This window comes from Phaenicophaeus curvirostris, chromosome 7 (genome assembly GCF_032191515.1).
Source record: "Phaenicophaeus curvirostris isolate KB17595 chromosome 7, BPBGC_Pcur_1.0, whole genome shotgun sequence".
NCBI classification, from domain to species: Eukaryota; Metazoa; Chordata; class Aves; order Cuculiformes; family Cuculidae; genus Phaenicophaeus; species Phaenicophaeus curvirostris.
In genome coordinates, this window is record NC_091398.1 from 29,409,809 (window position 1) to 29,429,642 (window position 19,834).

A 19,834-nucleotide genomic window follows, 5' to 3' on the forward strand; every position below is an offset into this window, starting at 1 on the left:
AAGTGTAGCCCTGCCCTCGCAGGTAGAGGAACTCAGAAGACAAAAGCCAGCAGGGACTGCATCCTCTTCAGTGCTGTAATGGAGCAGAAAAAAAGACAGTTGCACAATCCTGCCTCTTTCAAGTCTCACTTGTATCATACTGGACAATGGCAAGGCTATGTGTGGTGTGTTTCAGTGTCAAGCCATCCTCTGCCTCCTGGAGAACTGCAGTCCCTCCATGTGTGATATGTCTCAGCAACTCCCACTGAACTGGAGTACCACTGATTTCCAGTTGCCTGGGATACATGGCAGCTCTGCAGACAGTGCCCTTCTTTGGAAGAGCATTCCTTGTCCACGTCTGGCAGTGATTTTTTCAAAGCACCATTTGTTTCAGGCAAGAAGTTTGTGGTAAATGTAAAGCTACAGATGAGACCAGTTGCAGCCTGAGATTTAGTAAAGGATTGTTTTAAAAGTTGACAGCCAGAACTCCCACTAATGTAATCAAATCCACACATGAAAGTAGGAACAACTGCTTTGAACATGCACAGGCTGCTTTGCTGAGAAATTCTTATTTGAAAATGTGGCCTCAGTACTTTTGCTCTGAATAGCTGCATTTTTGTGTCAGTATCCAACAAAACCAGAATGGATACATGAATCGCCTTGTGCTAAGTTCCCTTTGTTTTCCATCAAGTGGAATGATGTATTTGAATAATTGTAAGCGACTTGAGTTGTAAATGACTGCTTGCACAGGGAAAAGAAGAAAGGGACATACTGTGCTGCCTCAAAGTTGTGGCATGCTCTATGGGCCAAATGGGCTAATGAAAGCTGTCTGAGGAAGGGGAACAGGATCCATCCCACCAAAACAAAGCTGTGGAAAGAATCAGCCCTTTCAGGGTGCTTCTACTGTTCTTGACAAGATCTGGATATCTCAAAATAGCGCAGCGAGTTTGCCTTATGCCTACCATTACTATGCTAGACCTTAAAGGGAAGCTTAACTAACCCTACTTCTTTTCCAGCACAATAAATTTGTATGGGATCAGCCTGTGGCTACGTGCTTTATGGGTTTCACGGGCTGCATGTTTACCTCATTCCTTAGCAGTGCAGGTGTGTTCTATGCCCATGGAGCACAAGGTGACAGGTACTGTTGCTATTGTATGCAGCTGCCTTTGGCCTCTGCCCTCTGGACATATGGGATCACTCAGCTACCCACAGGGAAATCAGAGACTGAGCTGCATCATGACCTGTCCTGCTATGACACCAGTTTCTTCAAGATTCAAACGTAGCAGTGAAGTCCTGTCACATCTGAATTGAACTTGTAGACACGTTTAAGGGGTCTGACTAAAATACAACACCTTACAGCTTGTGTACATTACAAGAGGAGGGGCTGCTTGTTGAAATTTAACGTGCGTTTTAAGGTGCTTCGTAGGAAGTGCATCATGGGCTTTTCAATGCTCCCAGCTGAATTCTGAGTGCAACACTTAGCTAGAATTTAGAAGGAAGCCTTGCATTTCTTAAAACCTTTTCCAGTGTTTGTAAGTTTCCGCTTGTTTTGTCAAAGAGCATTTAAGGCAGCCTCCTTGGTTTGAGGTGAAATCCTCCCATGCTGCAGGCAGGGCAGGTGCAGGGACAAGTCTCCAGCCCAGCCAGAATGGAGAGTGGCAGGACTTACATCACCCGAAGTCTCATGTCTCTCAAGCTGCTCCTTCTCGTTGTGTGGGCAGCTGGTTTCCTTCCAGGAGGAAGGTTCTTGGACTGTTTTGTCATCCAAAAATCCATCTGTCTTCAAGATTGAGAGTCTTGTTTTTTTAAACTGGTAATGTCAGACAGCCTGACCACAGCATCCTCCAAGAGTAGACTCAAGCTGTAATTTGGGAAACTTCAAAGCTTGCTAGATTTTTGCTTGTGTGCTTGAGAATGGTCTTGCCTTTCCAGCACTGGTCCTAGTGAAGTTTCCAGGCTGGTCAAACTGTCAAGAAGCCATCAGTTCACAGGGCTGGAAGGCAAAAGCCTCTGTTTCTGAGTGTATTAGCTGCAGAGGGGTGGCAGGGGGGGCTAAGAGAGCCCTGGCAGGAATGGAGGGGTGTTCAGCCCTGCTGGAAAAAAAGAACCTCTTGTTGAAGTGTCAGGTGGGTACCCAACAAGGAGCAGCACCTTAAGTATGACTCACTGCTGAAACTCTCAGTCTGTGAATTCTCCCAACAAAGTGGATGTTGTTCCCTAAAACACAAGCCCTTTAAAGAGAAGTAAAAAAAAAAAGAAAGAATGAGAAACAGATGAGAAGGGTTTAGGCAGGAGTAAAGTCAAACTTTTCTGGTTAATTAATCACTCCTCCTGTGTTTTTTTTATTTTAGTTTGAGGGTTGCTCCAAAGCCTATTCCCGCCTGGAGAACTTAAAGACACACCTGAGGTCCCACACTGGAGAAAAACCCTATGTCTGTGAACACGAGGGCTGCAATAAAGCCTTTTCCAATGCCTCGGACAGAGCCAAGCACCAGAACAGGACGCATTCCAATGAGGTAAGCCTGGGTTCACCGCAGCTCAACGGAGGGCATTTTTTTTTTAATTTTGCTGACAATAAACATACATTTTACACGCTGGACTCATGTAAAAAGAAACCAACTGTAATGAGAGGTTTTTCTTATTTTTTAATGGGATTTATTTTGCTGGAGAGCCAGACCACATTAACTTTATATTTATGAAAGCCATGTTTCAAATCATAAACAGATGTTAAAATATGCAAACTTTTTAATTAGCTCTGGAAATTAAAAAAAGCATTTTCCAAATTTATAATTTTTGATAGAGAAAATAGAATTGTATGGTTGTGCATGTGGTGCTTAATATTACTGTGGAGCAACTCGCACTAGTGTAACAGTTACCCTGGATCCTGATTCTCTGTAAATAATATTCCCTCCATCGTTTGATGTACAATGATAGAGCACAATGCAATGCTTTGTTAACCTTGGCTAATTAAGATCCACTATTAGTACTTGGGGAGCAGAGGAAATTGCCTTTATTGTAATGCATGTGATGGTCTGATGCAATCATCCACTGCCGACGACTGAAATTTTTATTACTGCTAATTAGCTGACAGGGGAAGCAATAACAACACTCCGAAGTTCTCATCCCATTTGTAGCTGTGAAGAATTCAGTCTGTAGCCTAATTTTCAATGGTTAAATATCGACTGTTGGAGAATGAAACACAATTGTCACGGATGACATCTTTTTAAAGCGATGCTGTGTCTACAAAGGGCTTGTTGGGAGTATTTCTATCTCTGGCATAATATCAGTTAGTGATAACCAGAGCTCTGCAGGTTTCAGAGTTTCTTTCTGAGTTAGAATAAGGGCTCAAAGTCTCAGATACCTTTCTGTGCTGTGAGATAGACCAAATGAATGACCTGGATCCCAGTGTTACTTGAATTGGTTTGGATATGACCAAATGTCAGGATTGTACTTGACCAGTGAGCCACTTTCCCAGCAGGACACAGGTTAAAATTAACCCATATCTGTACTGCAGTGGGCAGTATGGTGTTGGTTTAAGGCTACACAGACCTTGACGTCAACAAGACATGCAACCTCTTGTCTGCTGAACAACCTGCCTTCCCAGTAGCTGGTCTTTGACTAAGCCATCATTTACATACTATCAAAGCTTCTTCCCCTGAAAGGTATGCAGTTATGATTCAGTCTCATGTTTCACTTATTAGAAATTGCTTGGTTTCAGCTTTGGGTGCCTTCGCTGTCTTCCTCCAGTGCTAGATCCAATGTCTCTTTTGTTGTTGCTATTTCCTACCCCTGACACTGCGATATGAAGTCACTTTCCATCTGCTCTCTCATAAGCGAAGTAAGTCAATCAAGCCACTGAAGATTCCCATTACTGCAACATTTCTTCCTATCCTTAAATCAGTTTTGTGTCTCTCTTTCATCACTAAGGATTCTGATGTGCATGGATGAGGACTGCTGATACAGCTTTCAGTCCTGGATGCAGACTCTGCCCAGTTTGTGCACACTGAGACAGTATGTGAGCAACTTTTTGTCCGTAAATCAATGGAGCTCAGATCCCTGGAGGTTTTCCAGGATCCCTCCTAGGCAGGCCAGAGTCTCGTCTTTTGTTGGCCTGGACAGTGTTCTCTGCTCCTACCTGTGGAATTTTGGCTTTAGTATTAAATGTCATTTCTTTGGTGGGTTCAGTTTCCCAAGTGATCCAGATCAGGAGCTGCTCTGGCTCTGGAATGACTCCTCCCTTCATCTGAGCAGAGCTTGGACAGACTTGAAGGTCTGCTCCTTTGGGTTCCCATTGTGCAAGAATGTGCATCCACATGGATGCGAACCAGACGTTCATGGCTGTGAATATTTCCTATTACCCGCTGGTAACTCTTTTGTGGTTCCTAGCCACCTACTGAATATTTTCCTCTGCTTGCAGTGTTTACTTCGGATACACCACAGTTTCAGAGCTAGTCATCCATGTCTCTTCTGTTGGGAAAGTTCCAGATTCCTTGTATTTGTCACCATCATTGTGTGACAGGATATAGGGGTATGGTCCAAACATGCTGAAGTTCAAGGCTGGGGATATATTACTGCACTGGCTCATGTTTAATTGTTGAAATGTCACATGCACTATTTAAAATTAAACTTTCGCTGCCTATTTGAATCCTTTTAGGGGATACCTTCAAAGTTACTCCTGGGAAAAGGGCTTTCATCCTGTGCATACACAAGGAGTGGCACGTGTCCACAGCCAGCCAAAAGCTCAGTGTGACATTTTCTCCACTTTAAGCTGAACAAGGGTAAAACGCATAAATTCAATGCTTCTGAGTTCTGGAGGTCTCCAGTTCTCTGACTCTAAGGAGAATCATGCTGTATGTGTATGGGAGGCATCCGAGATATCTGAGTTGTTGACTTCACTAGGACAATACACTGCTTTAGGAATTGTGCTCAGATCAGTTGCAGGAGGTTTGCCTGATGAAGAGGATGGTTGTACCCCTTTAGCTGGAGTGCCTGCTGTTCAAGCAACAGCAATCATGTTACTCTATTACTGGTGTGTGAAAAATCAGAACTATCAGACCTAAAGGTACTCTATAAAAAGTCCTTGAACTCTTTAACGCAGGGGTTTCTAGCATGTGTAGTGAGGTTTCTGTTCTTTAGAAAAGGTTTTAATAGCAGCAATAATATTTCTATAATGTTTCATCCAAAAGGTTGCTTGGCATTTATAAACAAACTATTTTACTTTTTATGCTTTGGTTTACCCAGCTTTAAAATATATTAAATATTTACCTCAGTGGGGTGTTGGGGGGATTTAGTTTGTTCAAGTGATATGCCAAGATCAGTCAGGAAGCATGTTTTTGAATAAAACCCAGACTTTCTGTGTTTTTCATGTGATGATGCTGGCTTCCTGCAAAAAATATATGCTCCTTTCTATTTTTTCATTCGAGGTTCTGGACAAAATTGTAAAACAGATAAAAAAATTAATAGGACTGGTCATTTTGGGTAGTCTTCAAACAACATTTATCTGGTTTTTTTTCATAGATCTATCCCAATGCGTTGACAGAAAAATATTTAGAGTAGCTGTGAGGCTGAAAGTGGAATTTCTGATGAGTTCAGAGCTTCCAGCACAGCAGCAGCAGCTCAAACAACTGTGGTGCTAATACACTTCGGAATTGGAAACTCAATAAAAAAAAAAAAGTTAAAAGAAGAAAAGTATCTGCTGACTTCTGTTTTCAGAAGCATGGCTTCAGTCTTGTTTTCCTGTGGCAATCAATGATTCATGAATTCAGGACTAGAGTGCTATCGTCTGACAAAAACATTGCATGCCTGTGGTTTGTTTTGCACAATAACAGTTTTCAAGGTGACAGGTGCTGGAGTAGTATGATAGATTGGGTAGGGTGAATCTAGTCTGTCTTGGTTTTGCTGGAATTCCATCCACCAGAAGGTCTCAGACATTTTCTTGGTGTAGACCCCACCTTAGCAGAGAGAATGTGTTATGGCCAGTCCCTTACATTACCTCCCTCCCATTCGTAATCAGGAAACATTCCTGTGGCCACCCAAGCAAATACATACGTGGGTAAGTAATATTAGGAAAGTATTTCATGAATTCTTAGCTGTCTTTTAATCCAGCAACTGAAAACAAGGGGTTTAGCCAACATCAAATGACTGGCCAGGTCTGTGTGGATCAGCAGCAGCTCATATATCACATCCTGGAGATCCTGTGGAGCAGATGCTCCACAGTTTGCTGCTGCTAACTGCTATGCTTATTGTATTTTCTTGGCCCATACAATGTACCTGGAATATCTGGGCTTGTTCTAAATATAACACAAGATTTGCTTGTATTGACAGAAACCCTATGTCTGTAAAATCCCTGGCTGCACGAAGAGATACACAGATCCTAGTTCCCTCAGGAAACACGTCAAGACAGTGCACGGGCCTGATGCCCATGTCACAAAGAAGCAGCGCAACGATGTTCACCCAAGACCACCTCCACTCAAGGAAAATGGGGACAATGAGGCAAGCGCCAAGCAGAGCAGCAAAGTTTCAGAGGAAAGCCCTGAAGCCAACAGCACTACAAGGAACACAGAGGATTGCTTACAAGTCAAAACGATAAAAACGGAGAATTCTGTGGTAAGAGCAGTTGCTCTGAGCAGAAGTGATGTAGCCCCTAATTTCTGCAATACAATGGGGGCATGAAGCCTTTGCATGCCATTTACCTCTCCAGGCAGTTGCCCTTCACCTGTCAACACCCTAGAGTTCAAGTCTGGAGGTGAAACTGCAGGTCAGGGCAGAGTTCCTTATATTTTACAGCTTTAGACCCAGCATCTCAAATGCTCATAGTCATGGGGGCCATGTGATGCCCACTGTTGAGCTTGACCTCCTACTGCTGTGCAAGCAGGTAAAAGTCAAGAGTGTTGTGGATAAATGAGCTTTACATACATCATCAATTTGAATTGAGCAACAACCATAGGGCACAGACTGATTAACACTTCTTGAAGTCCTGGCTTAAGCAGTCCCTTTTTTCCTCCTCCCTGCACCTTTCACTACTTTTCTTTCCAGGCTGCTACTGCACAGCAGTTGCGTTGGCACAACTCTGTTGTGGCCTGTCTGATGAATCCAGTGGGGATAAAAGTAGCTGTTTTATTTTTGTTTGGCACCTTAAAGCAATTTCAATTCCTCCGTCTCGTCCACCATACACAGAAACACAGAATTGCTGGGGCTGGCAGGGACCTCTTGAGATCATCTAGTCCAACCTCCTGGCTCAAGCAAGGTTGTCAAGAGCAAATTGCTCAGGAGTATGTGAGTTCAATACACAACTCCCGGCTGCCACAGAAAATTGTAGTGGGATGATGGGACAGAGGAGTGAAACCAGAAATAAGCATGGGAACAAGGCTGTTTCCCACACAGTATGGGCTTGCAGTCAACCATGATCATGCTTTACAGGCACATGAGTGGCCACCAGCTGAAGCAAAGACTATTTACCAGCCTTCTGGCTGTTACAGCAGCTCCACAGCTCCACAGTGGGCTGTAGCATGGTCAATGGTGCTAATGAGCTGTGTACAGTGATGCGCCCAATCATATTCAAGCCTCTTCCATCCCATGCAGGGAGCCCACCTGCTCTTGAGCACACTGCTGCTGATGGGGAGATGGAGCATTGCAACACATGGGTCGCTTTTGCCTTTTGATGCTTCTCTTCACCTTTGTACCCAAAGTTCTGGTCTGCTGAACCAGTTCAGAGGGGAGCAGAGTTTGGGCTAGTTACAGCAGAAAAGACCTTCACCAGCAAAGGAGAATGTTCACAGTCTCCAGATCTCTACTAGACCTAAAATTACTTTGGGGTCCAAAATACATATTTTCTTGATTTAAATCCCAGCTAAGTTTGCTATTCCTATGAAACAACACACCCTGGAGCTACAAAGATTTTCCAAAAAAAATGTTAAGGGATCTGTTGTTGGAGAAATTACTAATTAGCAGTGTTCAGTTAGGAAGGTATAGAATATTATCACATCCATAGTGTCTCTAACTGACGAAAGAAACAGTTTTACTGTGATGAGGCTCTGTATTGGGTTACAAATACTGAGTGTGAGAACCCCTGGAAAGAATGACCTCTCTCCCATAGTCTTCCTCCATGTGTTTTTCTTTTTTTCCTGTGAAAACATGGACACAATCACAGCTCCCCACCCCGTTTATCCCGAAGGTGTGGGTTTGTTTTCCTAGGGCTGTGTGCTCCCAGGGCTGCAGCCAAGCTGCACAATCAAATGTTCTCTCTGCTCTCCCTGTCCAGCACTGCGTACTTCACTTCCAATGGGCAGCATCTGACCTGGCAGGCCCATGTCCAAATCCTGTTTCCTGATTGAGGTCAGGGCGGTGGGAGGGTTGAGATGCTTCACTGGTTCCCATCACTCAGGAGTCTTATTTTGACCCAGCTTTGGGTCTAATCCCAAACCCACAGAGACCTGCGGGAAGTCTCTCGTGGGTGTGTTTATCTGGGCCCTTGAAAAGGGATGACAGGGAAGATGGGGTACAGGAGAGTGGGTGGTGCTGGCAATTTGTATTGTATTCTGCACTCCTCTGCTGCTCCTTTTACTAACATGGTCCTTTCTGTTAATGCTGTCTTTGTCCTAACAACCTGTTCTTTATTCCCACTTACTTTTCCTTACTCTACCTTCCTAAGGACAGTCGGTACTAAGGTGAGCAAAGAAGCCCATTCTATTAACATAGCTCTATAACACAAGGTCTCCTTCAGACCTCATGTCTTCAGCTGGGAAGAGGTGGAGGGGTGTGGAGCAGTGGGAAGAGGGTATTTGCTTGAGTGCAGAAAAGGGGAGGACAAAATGACTGCCCAGGGATCCCCTTTGCCACCTTACTCCCAGCATCACATCTTGCCATTAAATTCTGGGATTGAAATCACTACCATCCTAATGGAAGGGCTATGAGGCCACCAGAGCCAGTTGGCCCTGCCCATGAGGGCTGCTAGGAGCAAAGTGAAACACTGAATCACCCTGCACTCCCTCCTTTGCCTAGAGCAAAGTATGTTGCCTTTCCAGCACTCCCATTTTTTTGCTGGAGCATTGGCCGCAAGCAGAGAGGCCAAGCATCCTGTCTGGTACAGCAAAAGCTACCTCAGAGCAAGTTCAGACCGTTTAGTGTCTGCTGCAAATAAACTATTCAATATGTAATTCCTAATGTAAATAAGATAAATATTTATGGTGCGTATCTGCCTTATCTGCAAGTGGGAGTTGGCAAATAGTGAACCAGGTTTTTATCTGGCTGGGAAGGTTTGTCAGCTAACCTAATTATATGTTAAGGTATTTTAAAGACAGAAATACGTTGTGTCTGAAATACTCAGGCCTTGATCCTGTATTAGATATGCCAGTGCTTGCTGCAATATACGTTGCACAATCAGGTAACATACTGCTTTTCTTCGAGAAGCATCTACCCTTAAACTTTTGGCAAAGCAGCATTTGGTTTCTTTACATCGTCCACCTGAACCCACCATAGATTTTACTGCTGTGGGGTGCTGCCCTGCCCTCCTTCCCCAAGGAAGGTGCCCCTGCCCTCTGGTAGAGCTGAGATCCTGCAGCAGGGAAGGGTAACAAGAAAGTGCCAAACATCTGGAATCTGCTGGGGCTGTTGGCTCCTAGTTTCTTCCCATCCATATCTCCACCTGCCTAACTCCTTCGCTTTTCCTTCCTCAAGATGTGTCAGTCCAGTCCTGGTGGCCAGTCATCGTGCAGCAGTGAGCCGTCACCCCTTGGCAGCACCAACAACAACGACAGTGGAGTAGAAATGAACATGCATAGTGGGGGAAGTCTGGGAGATCTGACAGCATTGGATGACAACGCTCCTGTTGTGGACTCAACAGTCTCATCTGGTAATTCAACAGTCAGCCTGCAGCTAAGGAAACACATGACGACAATGCAACGACTTGAACAGCTCAAGAAAGAGAAACTGAAGACAGTTAAAGATTCCTGCTCATGGGTGAACCCAGCTCCACAAGCCAGAAACACCAAGCTGCCTCCCATCTCAGGAAGTGGTAAGCTCTGGTCCTGGACCATGTCCTATAGGAACCCTCCAGATTTTGGCTCTGGTTTCATAACTAAGAGTCTGCCCTTGAGGAGGATTATTTCTCATTGCCTCTGATTCAGCCCTTGCTGGACGGGAGAGGTTGGGTGTAAACACAGCCATCTGGTTATGTGCCACAGAAACCCAGCTTCTCAGTGCTATGAAAGAAGACAGAGGTGTTGGTGTTCTTCTTTCTGGGCTTGCCCAGGACTCAGCCACAGATGTCCTTACTGTCCCAGCGGCAGCCGGAGGACTGCTTGGCTTTGTTCCAGCAGTAACAGTTCCCCAAGGGCTAATGTGCCTCCTGGGAGACTGTTGGAGAACAGCAGTAATCCAAACAAGCCCTTCATCCCACATCTTGCTCTGACAGGCCTTTTGTCACTTAAAGAGCTCCTGGCTATTGCCTACAGCTTCATATGCTAGTTTCCTACTGGCTGGGAATTCCTGATAAAGGCATCTTTATGATCCCTACAGTGCTCCTCTAGCTTCACCAAGAAGTCACAAGGCATAGGCCCTGGCTAGTACTAAACCTCAGGGCTTAGCATATTGGAGCTATTGGTTTACTCTGGGAAGAGCCTTTGAGTGTCAACTTTTGGGCTGTCAGCTTTCTCCCCCTGCCTGCTGTGCACCTGTCTCAGTGAGCAGCTGTAGTTGTAGCTATTGTGCTGTCCCCATGACACTGTTCATACCAGTACTACAATTTTACTCTTCAGAGAAGCCTATGTGGTGGCACTTCCTTAGCAGCTGAGCATCATCAGGGAACACATTGCAAAGACTTTGCAGCAGGGAGTTCTTGTCTTTTCTCCTTAGCCTTCTTGCTTTTTGTGTATGGACATAGAGCTGGCGATGAAGCTTTGAATTCACTGACAAAAAGTAAAATTCACTATCATTCCTGTGAAATATTTGGGGATGGCTTTCTGTGTCTGTGTTATGGCATCAAGAACACTACCAAGTGGAATTTCTCGGCTAACCAAACCTTTTCCTTCCCTGCAACCTTTCTCCTAGGCTCTGTTCTAGAAAATAGTGGTGGTTCTGCTACTCTGCCTAATCCCAGAATAATGGAGCTGTCTGTCAATGAGGTTACCATGCTGAACCAACTCAATGAGCGCCGTGACAGTACAACAAGCACCATCAGCTCTGCCTACACTGTCAGCCGCAGATCGTCAGGGATCTCCCCATACTTCTCCAGCCGCCGTTCCAGCGAGGCTTCACAGCTTGGGCACCGTCCCAATAACACAAGCTCTGCCGACTCCTATGACCCAATTTCAACAGATGCCTCCCGTCGCTCGAGCGAGGCGAGCCAGTGCAGTGGAATGCCAGGTCTGCTGAACCTCACACCAGCTCAGCACTACAGGCTGAAAGCCAAGTACGCTGCTGCCACTGGGGGGCCTCCTCCAACTCCCCTGCCAAATATGGAGAGGATGACCCTGAAGAACAGGATCTCACTTATGGATGGGCCAGACCCCACCTTGCCCTCCATCCGACTCCCGCCAGGTCCCAGGCGTTGCAGTGATGGTAACACCTATGGCTACCCATCAACTGCAGCGTTTCCCCATGAGGTGCCAGGCAACTGCACGAGGCGAGCAAGCGACCCGGTGAGGAGACCTGCTGGAGACCCCCAGGCCCTCCCACGAGTTCACCGCTTCAACAGCACCAACAGCATGAACCCCTTCCATTCTCCGCACCCCATGGACAGGAGGAATTTTGGCCCTCAGAACTATGGTCGCTCTGATGGGAGCCTTCTGCGGCCCACCTACTCACCCCAGCCACTGAGCATCAGTGAAAATATTGCCATGGAAGCCATGTCTGGGGAGGCAGAGGCGCCCATCGGAGACGATGACATCGTGTTGCCGGACGATGTGGTGCAGTACATCAAATCCCAGAGCAACAGGACGGTAGCTGAAAGTACTTCCATGGGGTACAGCAACGAGATGCAGAGCTTCCAGGGAAATGGAAAGCTGCAGCCTCCAGCCGTGCCCGGCCAGCGTAGGATGGCAGTGGCTGAGACAAGCATGAGCCAATTGGGGCCCATGATGGCAGAGTGTCCCATGAGCTTTGATGCTTCCTCAGACATGAATAAAAATAACATGCCTGTCCAGTGGAATGAAGTCAGCTCGGGAACGGTTGATATCATGTCCAATCAGTCAAAGCAGCAGTTTTCTCAAGGGAATTTAGCAGTGGTCCAGCAGAAGCAGAACTTTGGTCAGTACCAGACCTACAACCAGCAGCAGATGCAGCTGCCAGAAAACAGCATGAATGTACCACAGCAGAGCTTTATGCAAAGAAATGTGGGCATGGATGGGCAGAGGCTAAACTGTATGCAGCTGCGGCAGCAGTCTGTGAATCTAGGCCCTGGTGTGAACCCTGATCTGGGCTTGCACGCAGGATATAACCAACCTCATCAGATGCTGAGCCCTAGTGCAATCAGCAGCAACCCAAATCAGATGTCTCCTTCTTGTAGCAGCATGGCAGCCAAATCTGGACAACACCTTCACTCCCACCAAATGGACATGGCGACTGGCCAGTTTTTAATGACTGGCAGCAACAGCGAGCGCACGATGCTGGGCCAGGTCATGCCAGAACCGAGTCAGCAGAACTACTCATCTCAGCAGACCCACCTGAACTTCCCCATGGCTCAGGAGGCCTTTCATCAGCCCGTCATGACCTCCAACCAGCCCAGCTTTGAGCCTCAGCAGAGCATGATGGGTTCAGCCACGCAGGCGTATCAGCCCGGCATGGTCCAGCCTCGTCCTCCACCTGAGCCGAGCCCAGCCAGCAGATCCCGAGGCCTCCGCACTGTTCAGCAGCTGGGCTACATGAGAACTCCCCACCCTATAAACACCATCAGCCCGGGCCAGGAGGCAGCGGAGGCTGCCCATAAAAGAACCAGCGACATGTTGGCGGCACCGGGCCAGCAGTGTGTGGACGGCACAAGGGAAAACAATTTGATGTGCTATTATGGTCAAATCCACATGTATGAACAGAACAGCAGCTTCGATAATCACACAGACTGCCGGGTCAGACAGCAGCAGTGTGCGCTGAACAGCAAGCCGGCCACCCTGCCTTCCCCGGGCACAAACCAGGTGTCCAGCACAGTGGACTCACAAGGTCTTGAGCCACCCCAGATAGATTTTGATGCCATCATGGATGATGGGGACCATTCCAGCCTGATGTCAGGAACCCTGAGCCCCAGCATTCTGCAGAACCTCTCCCAGAACTCCTCTCGCCTGACGACTCCACGAAACTCTCTGACACTGCCCACCATACCCACAGGAATAAGCAATATGGCAATAGGTGATATGAGCTCCATGCTAACCACGCTGGCGGAAGAGAGTAAATTTCTAAACATGATGTCATAACAGTAAAGCACAAGGCCTTAGCTCTATCCAGGAGGCTGTGCATGAAGCAGTTTTATGAATGTGCTTTACAAAAATAATCTGTTTCAATAGAGTAGATTTTTTTTATAAGTATTAAATACATTAAAGGGGTTCAAAATGAAAATTTGAAAAAGTCTCTGTACAGAATTATGTAAACTATATCCAGGCAGTTCAGCACCACAGGGCTGCACCTCTAGTGTTATTTTTTGGCTTGGGTTTCCCAGAGCACTGAGCAATATCATCACCAAGCCAGGAGACTGCATGAGTGTGGTTAGAGATGAAACCCTCCCTCCTTGGCAGCCCTGTAGATAATAATCCCCATCAGTTTTTGTCAGTTACATTCACGAAAAATTCCATTTTTAACCCGCCCCAGAAAAAAATGGAAGGATGTGGTTTTGATCAGAATTAAAGCCATAGTATGTACTCTGCTCTGAGGAGAGTAGGGTTTAGTTACATCTCCAAACAAGCCCTCTGCCAGCAGTATTGTTTTATACCATAAATACCTTTGTATCTTGCAAAGAGCATTGATTTCAAATGGCTTCTCAGCAAAGTGCCTTACCATGCTTTCGTGTTAAGTAGCCAAGGCCTTTCTTCCTTTAAAAATCAAATATAGTGTATTGCCAGAAGCGTATATAAAATGTACATTTAAAAAAACATAGTGGTGTTTCTAAGAAAACATTGGAAAGACACATTGATGAGACACATAAAAGGTGAATGCACACTTTGATCTGATGTGTTTACAACGTGGTTTATATCATGTGAAGAGTGCAGCAGAGGCCTGGGAACAACAATCACTGGGAAATAATCCCCCGTGGCAGGAAGGCTCCAGCGTGCAGACTGACACACGCATAACTATGCGCCCTCTGAGCGCAGTGACTTTCTGCGAGGGCCCCACATGCATCTTTAATGTCAGGTTTCTGAAGCGCGAATTATCATTTCCCTGCGCGGCTTTGCACCAGCTTCGCTTTCTTTTGGGTTTTCCATGCTAAGGTGCTCGCATATAAAAGTGATGGTGATGGAGAGAGTTTTGTGATTGTTTCAGCCCCGTCTGCACTGTGGCGGTGTTGTGGGAGCTGATTTATCTGGCCAGGGTTTGTCTGTGTAGAATACTCCATGCAGGGCTCTGTGCACACAACAGGTGTGGAGTTGTGCTGATGCAAGGCCAAACATGAGCTAATACACCTGCCCTGCAAGGAGGCTTGTTGGCATGCACCCAGTTCTGCATTAACATGTCCCATGGCTCTGAACAGCATGAAAAGAGCTGCTGTATCCAAAAAATATACGGTGGACAACCCAGGCGTTATTTTGTCTAGTGCTTTGTGGTACAGTATACAGCTACTCTTTGTGCTTAGCCTGGTTCAGTTTAGCACTGCACCTGCAGTCTGCAGTGTAGGCTGGGTATTCTAAAAACAGGTATTTAAGTCAAAGTAGTAGCTTGGTCTGTGAGAACCTCTTGGAAATGTCATTTTGGAAGAGATTATGGAAGAGCAGGGCTTCCCAAAGCCAAATCCTCCACCAAATATAACTGGTTTTGATAACGATCAGCTGTTTTCAGGCCAGTTCCACCTGGCATTGAAGTCAATCTTAGTTGCATTACTTATTTTTACTGTCATTACACAAAAAGGGTAGAAGTGGTGCAGTGCATGTACTTGGGCAAGAGGCATTGCTTAACTTCTGACTGTGTTGGATAAGGACAGCTCTCCTCATCTGGCTCTCATAGCATCAGATACTTTGTACCCAGTGTGTTGAACTGCAGGGGACAAGTGCAACATCCCCTCCGGGCCAGATTCTAACAGTTTTTGACCTGACAAGCATCTGCAGAGCTTCACTTCCTCCCTCCCATCTCCTCTCTTCCCCTCCTATTCTCACTTGCATCCAGGTCCATCCCCTGCATGGGACAGGGATGGCTCTAGAAAGGTGCTTTCTGGTGTTTCTGCTTTCTTTTTGCACAAAATGGTGGCGTGCTGTTCCCAGAGGCCGACATGAATGCCACGTCCAGGCAAGCTTTGCAATATCAGATATGCCAGCAGCCATGGTTGGCAGTGGTGGGTTGGGACAGCCCTGCTGCCAGGTAGCCCTTGGTGTGGCTGGTGCAGGGAGGTGCTTTTCAGTGTCCTGAGATCTGCCCCGTCTTCATCCTGAATGCAGAGGGTGCACACAGGATGCTTGCAACCCCACCCTTCACCCTCTGAAGACCCAGTGACTCCTGCTGATGTCCAGGGTGCTTGAGGACAGGAAAGCTAAGCAAGGTGTCTGGGTGTTTATTTGTGTCTCCCATGAAACGTGTTCAAAGGGATTGTTTTATAGTCCGCTGTATATATTCTCCTGCAGTTACTGACCTTGACCTTGCCTTTGCATTTATGAAAAGAGGGCAGTACATATTTTGGGACATTGTATGGTGTCCTGGATGCTTGGAGTACAACTGGGCATCCCTTGTGCTGAGATGGATCAGGCCTTCATGTGTCCTTCAACTGCTAATCTGATTTTTTCAATAGCTGCGGAGGGCAATAGTGGCTAGAGTAACTCTTCACAGGTATCTCAATAGCAAAAAAAAAAACAAATAAAAAAGCAAACCCAAATCTCCAATGACTTGAGATTTGTCAGACTTTCCAGTGGTGGTCTTCCTTCATTTACTGAAAAAGTATTATAATAACCATTCCAGCACTGTATATATTATGTATAGAAGATATCATAACTAAAAGTACTGTAGGTGATTTGTTCTGTCAAATTTATATCTTAAGAACATTTTTAGCTGTTTTCTACATCATACGGAGGTAACATGCTGAACCTGTACATAAACATTTTGTACATTAAAAAGTAATTTTTTTTTCATAATACCTTGTGCCTGTTGTTATTGCTTTTTATTGCTAATAATAGTTGGTCTTGATCTGTTGTTGCCACACCAACACAGTCGATTGTGCTTAGGAACAGCTGCTGAGAAGCTAGATGGGTCTGGTGTGACTCACTCTACACATGTGCAATGGTCTTGCCTTAAAGAGCTTCCTGCGCAAGTGTCTTTCACTGGCCTCTTGGCAGAGGTGATTTCAAGAAGGACGACATTGCAGTAGGGACAGCATAGGAGAACGGCTCAAAGCAAGCACTGGAGAAATTTGGCAATTTTGGCATCAGAAGACTCATGGCAAAATGGCTCATCAACCGTCTTGGTTAGTGTCCAAAAGGCAACAGAAGTAGGACAAATCAGCAGAGTCATGAGGGGCCATGATGGCAACTTGTTGAAATTTGGGGTTGGAGAAAGGAGAAGTTAATTTATCCACTGTGTGTATGATGGGAAGAAATGATAGGGTGAACAATAGATAAGTCAGTCATGATTCAGTTAGAGGCTGGTCCAGCCCCTTGATGAGGAAGAGTTCATTAGACTACAAAAAGAGTTTGCTCAGCCACTCAAGAGACTGATTTTCAACTTGATATCATAGAGGTGGATTGCTGTGAACTGGACTTGATCTTTAAGGAAGGGTGAGGAAGGTCTTCGTCAGTGACCCTTACAGGCACAGCAATGAGTTTAGAATAAAGTCAGGGTTTGAGCAAAGCAGTTGGCACTTGGTGCAAATGAACCAAGTACTTTCATGCAGAAGCAACTGAAGGTGATATCCTTATTTTCCTCCCCTGCTGAGCTGATTGGTAGAATCAGGTAAGTTTGGAACAAATACTCACCCTGTCATCAAGGTTCCTTCACAGTCAGTGGCAAGAGATTGGTATATCCCAATAAAGAATTAGTCTTGCATCTTATTAGACACACAGGATGGAGTGGATTTCTTCTGGAAAACATCTGTCACTCTCTTAATTGATCAGAGAGCCCCTGTAGCCAGCTTAGATTAGATGCCTTCTACAGCAGGATGAGCTGAATCCCATGCTCCAGTGAATCTTTTGCACCAATCTAGTCACTCAGCACAGTTTGAGGTTAAGGCAGTGAACAAGTTGTTGATTAATGTGCTAATGATCCTGTTAGTCTGCAAATCTTTTGGATAAATATCATACCCCTCTGTACTGTCCAAGAGCTACAGAAATCATGTTTAAACAAAATGCAGTAATGTTATTGAAAGGAAATTGTTCAGAACTTTTCTATTGACAAAAGGCTTTGGAGACTCAGAACAGCTCCTACTGCTTTTTTACTTCAAACACTTACAGTGGGTTTCTAATCTAGATCAAATGCAGCTTTTAGCTGGTATTTCACTTTAGAGTTCGATCAGGGCACAACTCTGCCTGTGTGATAACATAGTTATTACTTAAACCGGGACCTTTTCCTAGGACCCCACTTAAGATCATGTGCCAGCATGTGCATTTTTACTGCTCAGCCATCCTGGAGTAAACGGGGATCGAAAGACTCATTGCTTCAATTGTAAGCAGATAATAACTTTCTGCAACAAATATTGTTTATAAGCCTGAGCTTGGAGTTTATGCTACAGTGGCAACTTCCTAATATTCAATTAACCTTTTTTAATCATCATATCCCTTATGAAAATCAACCATCCTGACACACCTTATTCTGATCCTCTTTGGTGAGCGATACCTCACTCCACTCCCAAAACTAGTAGGGGCATAGGAGGAGTAAGATCCCACTCTGGCTAAAACCATCACGGCTCTTTAATATTGCACTAATATCTCTGGTTTTCCTGGAGGGGAGAAAAGGCCCATAAAAGCTACTGTTGCTGGATCTGATTGCACTTACTGAGTATGGAGTCATTCCGATGGCTCTTTATTGCAGTTGGTCTCAGTGGGGATGACACAGGAGCTCTTGTTCTTTACGAGCTGTTGGATCTACTTGGAAGAGTATATGTGTTGCAAATAAATGGTGTGTTTTATATTATTGGAAGGACAATTTATGACCAACCAAGGCCTCTTGCAGACAGCTATTTAACTTGTAAGTAAAATGACCTAACACTTAAGAAATTTAGAAGCTACAAAACAACCTATGTTGTGGCCAATATACTTATTTCTCCTTGATTTATCCTTCATGTAAAACTTGCAACAGCTATATTAAATATGTTTGTTGTAAAAATAAAAACAAAAAAACCCCGAAGTGATGTTTTCACACATGCTGAAGGTTTGTGACCCTTGTAGCTTCCTCCACATGCACTAGCATCTCTGATTCATTGCATAAGTCCTTTCCTCTCCCTGTTTCTGTTTTCCCCACACTGGCCTATCAGGCAGAGATGTCAGGGGCATGATGGTCTGCCTGCTGTCAACTTGGAAGGAGCTGCTGCCCTCAACTGCAGTGCAATTGCTGGGAATGACTCTCTTAAGTATGAACGGCTTACTGAAAAGCAAACTCTTGTGGCTGTTGTGTCTGTCCCTCAGAGATTATTTTGCCATCACACCTTTGCCATCATTTGTAGGGTGATAGGAGTAAGAAGCAGCAGGCATGGCAGCACAACTCAAAAGGCAGCGTCTGCACAAGGAAACAGGGCTTAGATAAATCTTTGGTCTAGGTTGCTCTGGCTAGTCTTTAATCTTATACTAGCCCAGGCTAGTCTCTACAGAGAGAGGACATTTAAGGAAAGATTCAATGTGGAAACATGGTCTGATGCTCTGAATGCCTTCTAAAGGAGTCTCCTTTTCCTTTTCTCTCTTTCTCTGTTTTCTATACAGAAAGTCTACAGATTAAGATAACATTCATAAATACACCCCCCCCCCACCCCTGACTATTCTGTTCCTATTCAGGAAAGAACCCAAAGATCTGTGCCCGCGCAAACATCTTCTCTGCCAGGGTTTAACGGACAGTTGCATTTTTTCGACTCAGCATCACGAGGAACAGTTTTCCTGAAACCTGCAGAGGGAATCATGCAAAGGAAAAGCATGCATTTCACAGCTGGATGTTGGCCAAAGCACTAAGGTTTGTGCTACAGTGTTGTGGTAGTGGCTAAAATAGATCAGATGAAATGAGGGGTGGAGCAGGAAAGGAAGCAAACCTGAACAGAGCAGAGCTAATTTTCTTCATGGCTTTGCGTCACCCAGTAAGTCTCCTACCAGCAAAATTTCAGGAGCCATGAGGACTTGCTGGCCACGATGAAAGTAAAACAAAGAAGTGATGCTGTATGTGTGAGAGAGATCTGGTTTTGATCTGTAGCATTTCACAGAAAGGGCTTTTGGGAAGAAAAGCACAATTTTTAATGGTTACTTCTTTTGCCCACTACTTGGTTGACCAATCACGTGAGCAGCCATCACCTGAAAAGGAGGTGTAACTGGTGGCACAGCGGCTCTACAGCACTTGAAGGGCTTTAGCCACTTGCTGTGATGGAAATGATTGCAGCAGCAATGACCAAGGAGCACAGCTGGGAATGATTTGCAGCGAGCTTGGAAAGGCAAAGCAGCCCCAGGCCAGGAGTCTGTAGGTGGGCTGCCCCACCCTTTGGCAACACCAGCATCCTGCCCTTGGCTGCCGACCTCAGAGCAGAGGCGCTCCCAGCCTCTACGGCTCA

General features: G+C 45.5%; 1 protein-coding gene across 4 annotated transcripts in view; it reads left to right on the plus strand.

The window, feature by feature from the left end:
* The window catches only part of GLI2 (GLI family zinc finger 2), a 149,168-nt gene extending 132,977 nt beyond the window's left edge, over positions 1-16,191 (plus strand). For all 4 annotated transcript variants that reach the window (XM_069861399.1, XM_069861401.1, XM_069861400.1 and 1 more), the window contains 4 exons: positions 2,331-2,495; positions 6,304-6,585; positions 9,655-9,991; positions 11,026-16,191. In XM_069861399.1, the coding sequence (XP_069717500.1) occupies positions 2,331-2,495; positions 6,304-6,585; positions 9,655-9,991; positions 11,026-13,379 (3,138 nt within the window). In that variant the 3' untranslated portion in view covers positions 13,380-16,191. The remainder of the gene's footprint in view (positions 1-2,330; positions 2,496-6,303; positions 6,586-9,654; positions 9,992-11,025) is intronic.
* Positions 16,192-19,834: the final 3,643 nt, after the last annotated feature.